This window comes from Orycteropus afer, unplaced genomic scaffold, assembly GCF_000298275.1.
Source record: "Orycteropus afer afer isolate SDZICR_OR568_19922 unplaced genomic scaffold, OryAfe1.0 scaffold00206, whole genome shotgun sequence".
In the NCBI taxonomy this organism is placed as follows: Eukaryota; Metazoa; Chordata; class Mammalia; order Tubulidentata; family Orycteropodidae; genus Orycteropus; species Orycteropus afer.
The window spans coordinates 4,989,444-4,999,948 of NW_006921793.1; the positions used below are offsets into that span (position 1 = coordinate 4,989,444).

The 10,505-nt window shown below is 40.5% G+C and overlaps 1 protein-coding gene across 1 annotated transcript in view; it reads right to left on the reverse strand.

Annotated features, from left to right (window-relative positions):
- Positions 1-10,505, reverse strand: part of FARP1 (FERM, ARH/RhoGEF and pleckstrin domain protein 1) — a 402,545-nt gene that overhangs the window by 73,064 nt on the left and 318,976 nt on the right. Inside the window, exon 15 of the mRNA XM_042781959.1 lies at positions 9,233-9,366. Coding sequence (XP_042637893.1) covers positions 9,233-9,366 — 134 coding nt within the window. The remainder of the gene's footprint in view (positions 1-9,232; positions 9,367-10,505) is intronic.

The window sequence follows — 10,505 nt, forward strand, 5'->3', positions numbered from 1 at the left end:
ATGGGAATACTACATCCAACTGCCCAGCCACTCAACCAGGCCCAGCCAAGTTGACACACAAAGTTAAGCACCACAGCAGCATTAAATAACTAAGACACAACCTCTCTAGGCCTCCTGGCTGGATTTCTGTGTTGCTTGCCAAGTAATCTCTGCTCCAAGTGTCTTCTAAAAAATGCAAATGACCCTTCTTGAAAACTGTGTGTTCCCTAGGACCTACTTCCCCAAAGCCATCATTGTTCACTGGATCTCAGCTCCCCACAGCTAGCCAGCTAAGTTTTGAACACTGCAGAGATTCTGCAAATCAAGGCATCCTATACCAAAGTGGTCTTCCATCCATCTCTGAGGAATGGAACTGGCCAGTTTGTGCTCAATACCTGCCAATCATTTCAGGGCTAAAATGTGGGACTCTTGATAAATGTCAAAGGTTGGAAATGGCTTCCTTTGAATGCATTTGAACACCTGAGTAAACTGTCCTTGCTTTCAAAAGGAAAAGATTTCTTCATGCTTTTAGAAGTCACCAAACCTGTTTCTTTTGTTTTTGAAGAAATGGTAATTTGGGCTTTGCTAGTAGGAAACAGATCTTAGGTGGCCCTCATCTTTCCAGGTGTGTTTACTTAGGAGAATGCAACATTTGCATAAGGGCAGGTGTGTTTACTGAACCAGGGTTCATTTTAACTATTCAGGAAAACTTCCCCGTAATTTTTCTGCCCTATAATTTCCCACTGTTGATGGAAGTACATTACAACCTAATGTCAGACTGACAAAGGAAAAAGCATGGTGATAGTATCACTAGTAAAAGAATCACCTTGTGAGGAAACTGGGGTGCAAAGTAAACTGTAAATTTAATTTCTGGGGTGTAAAATTAACTTTACCCAAAGAATTTGGTCTTTGTCCCTGGTTCCTGAGAGAGAGAAATTCTAAAGCCGTGGAATATCCCAAGTGATTGGAAACTTTGTTAGGTTAGTGAGTGATTCTTAAGTGGGGACTGGCCACGCCAGAAGGATCCAACACACATCAGTTGGATGTCAGGAGAGGAGGACTGGTTGTTGAATTCAACCACATGGGCAATGATGCAGTCAGTTATGCCCATGTAATAAAACCCCAGTGAAAACTCAGGTCACTGAAGTTCACTGATTGGTTGCTGAAAGACATCAATGCTTGGGAGAGTGACATCGCACTACTTAGGGGCATGGAAGCACCACATTGGAGAACCTCTCAGACCTCTCCCCACGTGTCTCATTTGTATCCTTTTTACTCTAATAAAACTGTAATAGTAAGTATAGTGATTTCCTGAGTTTTGTGACTCATTCCAGTGAAATTATTGGTCCAAAGGGGGTGGTGGGAACTCCCAAATTTGTAGCTACCAGATCTTAAATAAGGGGGCCTGGGAAGTCTCAGCTTAACAGCTGCCATCTGAGGTCTTTGGAAGACTTGGCAGTCTGGAGCACTGTGGCCTTTAACTTGTGAGATCTGACCTAACTCTCTCTGTGGCCAGGGTCAAAGGAAGAAGTACTGTATTTGCAGTTGGTGCCAGAAGATATTTGGATTTAAGCTTAGTTGGTTTGTATCAGAGCAGGTACACACACAAACAGACATAGACACACAGAAATTTTACCACTCGTGATAATAATTTAAAATACTATCCATGAATAAAATTTGGAGTTTAATAGTAACATACTAATGCTGGTTTCTTAGTTTTGACAAATGTGCCATGGCAAGGTAAGATGTCAGCACTGGGGGAGGAATATGGGGAACTCTGTATTATCCTTTCAACTTTTCTCTAAACTAAAATTATTCCAAAATAAAATGTTGATTAAGATGAGACTGGTAATCAACTCGATGGTGGAATCGACTGTGAGCAGGCGAGTAGCTGCCTTAGGGATGTGATCTGCTTCTGATATATACGGAGAAGCTTTGAGAAAGGTCTCCAGCTTTCTGGCATGCTTGGATGCTGAATTAGTAGCTGAGTCTTCATTCAGCAGCCTGCCATGTTGCCTGCTGATCTTGGCACTGTTTCTGGACTTGAACTAGTGGCCTGCTGTGCTGCTTGATAATCTTGGCACTGTCATTTTATTTGTCAACCTTGGGTCTGTCAGCCTCAGCAGCCAGCAGCTGTCTGAGTTAAGAGAAGACTCCAGCTTCAGCGGGCCAGGAGCAAGTGGCAGAGCTGAAGCCCAGGCGAGGGGCCTTCACCCAGCCCTTAGGGCTGGCACTTTGAACTCAGACTTCTAACCTTCTAAATTGTAAAAGAATAAATCTCTGTTTATTAAAGTCATCCACCTGTGGTATTTCTGTTAGAGCAGCATAAGAGAACCAAAACAGAGACTGCAATCCACATTTTGTTGTTAGTTACCTCTGAGTTGGTTGTGACTCACGATGACCTTATGTATGAGAGAATGAAATGCTGCTCAGTCCTGCAACATGTCCATGCTCTTTGACATATATGAGCCCATTGTTGAGCCTACTGCATCAGTCCATCTCACTGAAGGTATTCCTCCTTTTAGCTGACTCTCTACTTTATCAACCATCATGTCCTTCCTGATGATGTGTCCTAAGTAAGCAAGACAAAATTTCACTATCCTTGCCTCTAAAGAGCACTCTGGTTGTATTCCCTCTAAGACTCATTTATTTGTTCTTCTGTCAGTCCATGGTATATTCCATATTCTTCACCAACAACCACAGTTCAAAGGCATCAATTCTTCTTCAATCTTCTTTTTTCACTGTCCAGCTTTCACATGCATATGAGCTGACTGTAAATACCATGGCGAGGGTCATGCACACTTCAGTCATCAAACTGACGAAAGAAGTCTTTTGCCCCAGATTTGCTCAATGAAATATGTTGTTTGATTTCTTCACTGCTGCTTCCAAAACAATTTTGCTGGTTGATCCAAGTAAAATGAAATCCTTGACAACTCCAATTTTCTCTTCATTTATCATCCTCATCCTCATCCACAGTTTACAGAAGAGGAAAATGAAGCTCCATAAGATCCAAGAACAGCTAGACAGCAACCTTAGATCATGAGTCTGATCTCAAATTCAGATCTTAAATATTCCAATTTACATGAGCCAATCTCTGTTTCCCATGCCATATTACCTATTAAAACCTATTGCCATTGAGTTGATTCTTACTCATAGTGCCCCTACAGGGCAGGATAGAACTGTCCCATAGGGTTTTCAAGGCCGTAAACCTTTAAAGAAGCAGACTGCCACATCTTTTTCCTGTGGAGCCACTGGTGGGTTCAAACCGTCAAAGTTTTGGTTAGCAGCTGAGGGTTTAACTGTTGCACCACCAGATCTCCTTGATAATAGCCGCTGTTATTGTTAGGTGTCATTGAGTCAGTTCTGACTCACAGCAATCCTATGCACAACAGAATGGAACACTGCCAGGTCTGGCACCTCTCCTCACAGCTGTTGCTATGCTCGAGTCCCTTGTTGAAGCTACTGTGTCAATCCATCTCATCGAAGGTCTTCCACTTTTCCACTGACCCTCTACTTTACCAAGCATGATGTCCATTGCCAGGGACTGGTCCCACCTGATAACCTGTCCAAAGTACATGACAGGGAATCTTGCCATCCGTGCTTCTAAGGAGCACTGCTGCTGTACTTCTTCCAAGACAGATTTGTTCATTCTTCTATTCGATATTCTTTGCCAATACCAAAATTCAAATGCATCAATTCAGTTAGCAGCCAAGTACATTATCCACTGTGTCACCAAGGATCCTCGCATAACATTAGGTATGAAAAAGTATCTATACTGTTGCTGTCAGTAACTCAGCAGGAACTCCTTCCTTCCAAGTTCTACTCTGATCCACTCTCATTATTTAATATCTTTAGCTCAAAGGTTGCCCATTCTGTATAGACATTTATGGTCACGTCCTCCAAGGCAGAACAAGCCTGTCTCACTCTGTGACTGTGCAGGACCTGGCTACACATCTAGAGGTGACCTGGTCCCCTTGGTCTACATGTCTGGCTCCTCCTCCAAGATTGCATGTCCCCTGCAGGTAGGACCAGACCCAAAAGAGGTGATTATTTATTGCTTGTAGAATGAAGAAATAATTGTAACCAGTGTATATGAAATGCATACCAAAGAATTATGAAATCCTAGATTTGTCAGAGGCACTCCAAATCAGTTGTTCCAGAAAGGTATGCATCATAATCAATTCAAGAAGCATTGACAAAAGAAAAATTTCTGAGTCTTATTCCTCTATATTCTGATTCAGGAGGGTTAGGACAGAGCCTAGGCGGATTGTGTTTTTTCCAGGTGACCCTGATGTACTGCCAGGTTTGAGGTTTCATCCAATTGAGAAAACTTTCTGCAAATGGACAGTCATCTTTTGCTCAAGTAACTCCGAGATGGAAGAGCTCTTTACCATTAAGTCAGCCTCTCATTACTAAGCTACACTTAGTCCTAGGAAATCCTTTCTTGTATTCAGACAAAATATGCCTCCTTGGACCTTCGGCCTTTTGTCTCATTTTGTCCTCTGGTATAAATAAGAAGACATCTACCTTCCTTTCCCTATAACCAGCTTGAAGATTCCCAAGCAGAGCCATCATCGTATTTTCTGACGTTTTCTCCCTCCTAAGCCAATCTCTTTTTATTTTTTTTAATGGGATGCATTCTCTCATTTTAACATTTTAAACAAAATTCAGAGTTGGTTATGGTGTTCTGGATGTATTCTGACCCTTGGAGTTTGAAGAGACAATCGTTATCCATGTTCTGTATGCTCTCTTTCTTATCAGGCAGTCTAGGACAGAGACTTTTGACTTTGGCTGCACATTGAAACCACTCAAGTAGCCTTGGAAAATACTGATGCTCAGGTTCTACCCCTCAGAGATTCTAACTGGGCTCAGATGCTGCCTGGTTACCAGCATGAGATGGTTTGTAATGAGCAGCCAATGTTGAGTGCCACAGTGTAAAGGAACATTGATTTCCTAGTGGCCGTGTTATTTTGTTGGCTCGATCTAGACTCATTCACACTCAGCCTTTTTCCCCTTGAGTTCCTGCCAAGACAGGCATTCTTGGAGGAAGTGATAAGTTGAATTAAACTGCAGACATTTATGTTCATTTCTGATAAGTGTCGTCTATTTGGTTTGGGTCCATTCTTCCAAGGTTACTGAAGGTCATGTCAACTAAGCTGCTTATTGATGACTATCTGCTATTTCTCTAGCTTTGAGTCTCTTACATGCTTCTGGTCTCTTCATCTAAAACACAGGTAAATTCATGGGTCATTCTCTGGATGATATTTTAGTGAAAACCCTTTGGGACTCAAATGGCATCAGCTGCTTTTTAAGCAACTAGATATTCTTTTGCAGAGAAGGAAGGGCCAGATGCTAATAATTTATGGTCACAGGTAAATTCATGAGTTTGGCATCTATTCCTAAAATGAAATGCTTCAGACAACTCTCCAAAGCTTCCTTAGTGGTGTTCTCCAATGCTGGAGCCAGGTGAAGCCACCATGATGGGCTGCCAAAACACTCAAGACATTGGACACCTCACATCTTTTTATGTACATGCGTACATATACATGTATATATGTATATGTATGTATGTAAATATACACATATATACTAAACCAGACATAACTTACTGCCATTGAGTTGATTCCAACTCACAGTGACCCCCATTGGGTTTCCAAGGCTGTAAATCTTATGGAAGTAGATTGCCCCATCTTCCTCCCACAGAGCAGCTGGTGAATTTTAACTGCTGACCTGGTTAGCAGCCTTACCCACTACACCACCTGGGTTCCTTATATATATATGTATATATACATATACACTTTTGTGATTTGGATGAAATTTAACAGAGCAAATTGGTTTTCTATTCCACAATCCATACACATTCTGTTTTGTGACACTGACTGAAATCCCCACACTGTAACAGCATTCTTCTAACTTCCTCCCTAGGCCCACCCCTTCCCTTCATTCCTTCTTCCCATCCCCTCTTAGCTTCCTAGCTCTATCCATGGGAAAATGCTATCCTCTTGATCTCATATGCTTGATTGTTCTAATGAGTACATCCCCTCTTGATATTACTGCTCACCTTATAGGCATGTTTATTGTTTGGCTGCAGTTGAGTCACGGGGTTTTAAGTTCAGTTCCTAAGTTGAAGGGTACTTAAGGGTCATAGTCTCAGGGGTTTCACCAGTCTTCATCTGACCAGTAAGTAAGCCTGGTCTATATTTTATGATTTTGAGTTTTGCAGCATACTTTTCCCCAATCTATCCAAGACTTCTTATTATGATCTCTTTCACGATGGTTAGCAGTGGCAGCTGGGTACCATCCTGTTTTGATCTCAGGGCTATGGAGGCTGCGGTTCATGTGTTCCATTAGTCCTTTGGACGGTTTTCTGCATCTTTTTCTTCACTCTTCTTTGCTCCAGACAGGGACAGACCAATAGTTGCACCTTAGATGGCCACTCAAGCTTTTATACCCCCGTCACTAATCAATCATTAAAGTAGGATGTAGAACACTGTCTTTAATGGACTATGTTATGCCAGTTGACCTTAGTGTTCCTTAAGACTATGGTCCTGAGCCTCTATATCCAGAAACTCATTCCCTTAAGGTGTTTGGTTATGACTAAAACATTTCCATAACTGTCCCCTGTATGTTTTACTATATTCATGGATATATTTACAGCACATAGTACATAGGTAGAAATAAAAAAAAAAAAACACAAAGCTCACTGCCATTGAGTTGATTCTGACTCAGAGTGACCTCCATTGCGTTCTCTAGGCTATAAATCTTTACAAAAGCAGACTGCCTCATCTTTCTTCCATGGAGCAGCTGGTGAGTTTGAACCATTGACCTTTTGATTAGCAGTCAAATGCCTTACCACTATACTACCACAGTTCCTTTTTAAGGTAGAGATAGCCTGTATAGATACCTCACATCTTTATCTGCAAACTGATGACATTTCTATATGCGACCTCCCCAACATTAAGTCAACTGACATGAGGACTGAGACTGCTACAGTGACACCGGCTCTGATTCTACGGGAATATTTGTTTAGGACTGTATTAATACACATGTGTGACGTGCCACAAAATACACTGTTAAATGATTTCTTACAAGTTGAAAGAAAGTCTTTGATTTCATTATGAAAGCATCATTAAACTTTGTAAGAATGATGAGGCAATATGGTAGACTATAGCTGAAAGCTTTCAGGTAAAGTTTGGGAAGTTAAAATAAAGGTTAAGTTAGATTTATACTATATGCATATACATATATTTAATTTTGAAAAATAGTATTTCTCTTACACTAAAAATACCAACCTGCTTGACTTGTTGTTGTTGTTATGTGCTCTCGAGTCATCTCTGACTCATAGCGACCCCTCCTTGGGTTTCTGAGGCAGTATCACTATTTTTCCTATTTGCAGTTAAGACTGCTTTAGTACTTGTTATTTCTTAGTCTTGGCTGTACTATCTTCCGTGGTACCTCACAGTAAAGCCTACCACTTCCTCCTTTCACGGGAAAGAGAATTTCACTGAGCTCTCCTCTATGAATAAAACACTGTGCCCAGCTGGACCCCACTGGAGGGATCAGAGAGCTTACACTGGCTTCCAACTCAGAGGCCCATTCCACCATTTCTACTTGTTCAGTTAGTGACATCTATTACTTTTTTCAAGATGTGCAACCATTCTCATCTTCCCTTTCAAAGCTGTTCTTCCCCCATTAACATAAACTCACTGCCAAAGAAATCTTTAGAATATTGTTGTCACTTTGATCTCATATAGGTAGTTCTTCAAAATGTGCAAGATGGACATTTTTTACCCATTAAGCTAGACTATTTGGTTTTAAGAGAACTTCAGGGGATATTTTTGGTTTATGGCTTAAAGATTATCTCAGGGCAATAGTTTCAAGGGTTCATCTAGTCTCCGTGGCTCCAAAAAGAAAAGAAAAGAAAGCTGCTGAGGCTACTGGGATTTGGTTCCTTACTTTGGAAGGTCAGGGTCATGGCTCCATGGGACATTCCACTTACTTGGCCTAATAATGTATTCAGTGCTTCTGTTCTATCTCCTAGTTCACTGCATAGTGCCTGGGGTCTAAAAAACTTATAAGCCAACATCCAACGCAGGACAATTGATCTCTATTCACCAAGAGCAACAGAGGAAGAAGGAGGGTCAGGAATAGGAAGGGGATATGGAACGTGTAGTTAACTGCCTCCATGAACAACTGCCTCCTTGTTCATGAGACCAGAAGAACTGGATAGTGTCCAGCTACAACCGCTGAACATTTTAATCAAAGATTCTACAAAAGAATCCTGATCAAAAGAGGGAAAATGCAGAACAGAATTTCAAATTCTCATGGATCCAAACTTTCTGGGGCCATGTAGGCTGGTATTTTTTAAAGTGCATGTTTAGTAGACTATCAGCTCTCCACGTATCAATGTATAATTGTCTTTTAAAGCCCCTTAAGAATTTTCTTTACAAAGTTCTGTTTCTAAGTAAGGGTGCATAGATTATACATTCCACAGTGAGCAAAATTTTCCATCACTTTGTACCTCCCTTCCAGATTTATATTTAATTTTAATATTAATTTGGTATTTAATGGATATAGCTAATGTTAGTTTTAATCAATCTGCTACTGAGGGGCATTTAGATCATTTCCATTCTTTTTAATTCTACAGTGGATATCTTTGTTCACATATCATTTCACATGTTAAAATATATTCTTAAGATAAATTCACAGGATTGATATTCAAAGTCAAAATGTGTGTGGGTCAAAACCCATGTGTTTTATGTATGGCTTTGGATGTTTCAAAGCACTTTTTAAAAATGGTGAAATATAGGAAACTGAATAAATATATATTACTTAATAAATGAATATAAAGCAAACATCAGGGAGATCACTACCTAGGTCAAGAAATAAAGTATCACCAACATCCCTTAAAGCCCCTCATATGCCCCTCACCTTTATAACCTCCATCTTTCCTCCAGCAGTAACTGCTAACTTTTTTTTTTGGTGATAATTATTTAAGTATCATAGTTATCTAATTCTGATAAAAATAATTCACTTGGAAGAACTGTAAACCACAAAATAAAGAAAGAAAAGAACTGGAGATGAGCTCTAAATATATGTTGAATTTAACTGAAAATCATTTTAAGGTTGGCTTATCTAAAACCAATTTCTTGCCTTTTATCTTTATCATAACTGCTACTTATCAGGAACAACATAAAAATAACATGAGACAGAGAGACAGGGAAAGAGAGAGAAATACAATTGTTGTACTTACCACAGGGCAAGTCGTTGCTCAATTTCCTTGAGAAAACTAGTATGAAATTTGTGCAAAGGTTCAAAATTCGGGAATATCAGACTTTTCAATGTTTCGGGCATAGAGTCCTCTTTGCTCACCGTGCTCTGAAACCACTGCAAATGAAAGTGGACACACTTAGAGGCATAAAGGTGAATATGGTGAATGGCTCCAACTCTTCATAAGTAAAGCTGCAACCAAGTGCGCTTGGAGGTCAAATGACTTTCTTAACAAAAACCAAACCAAAAACACTGGCAAGGAGTCAGATTTGACTCATAGAGACCCCTCCTTGGGTTTCCAAGGCGGTATCACTATGGAAGTTGATTGCCCAACTGTCCTTCCTGCTGGGATTTTAATTGCTGGGAAAGCAGTGCCACTTCCCTTCTCCACATGGACACACACAAGCATTTCAGGAGCACATGGGTTTTCCAGATCTTTCTTTCATTAGATGAGGGCAAGAAGCTTTCTTGTTTCTGAAATTTGTTACTAATCAATTGTTCAGGAGCTCTGGTAATACAGTGCTTAACACACTTGACTGCCAACCAGAAGGCTGGTGGTTCAAACCCACTAGCCACTCCTTACAATGAAGGCTAGGCAATCTACTTCTGTAGTGATACCACCTCAGAAACCCAAGGAGGGGTCGCTATAAGTCTGAGCCGACTTGATGGCATACAACAACAACAACAAATCAATTGTTTAAGGCAGGACATATCTATTTTTTTATTTTTGGTAAAAAATATATACAATAAAGCAAACAGCCATTCAACAATTTTCACATGTACAGTTCACTGACAATATCTACATCACATTGTATGAAGAACCATTCTCTCCCTCTGCTCATATTCTTCTACTACCATTAACTTAGGCTCTTTGCGCCTGAAAGTATTCATCTGTGTTGCAGAGTTATCATTATCCGCTTGACCTCATACAGATAATTCTTTAAAAGAGCCTAATGTTCAAGGTCTGGGTTTGGTAATGCTCAAGGTGAGCATTCTTTATTAAATGAACTAAATTGTTTAAAGATGACTTTACAGGATAGTTTTAGTTCAAGGTTTAAAGGCTGTTTCTAGGCAACAGACTGGGGGGGTTCCTTTGTTGTGTTGTTATATGCCGTCGAGTTGGACCCGACTCATAGTGACCCCTCCTTGGGTTTCCGAGGCACTATCACTGCAGAAGTAGATTGCCCCATCTTCCTTCCAAGGAGTGGCTGGTGGGTTTGAACCATCAGTCTTCTGGTTAGCAGTCAAGTGCCTTA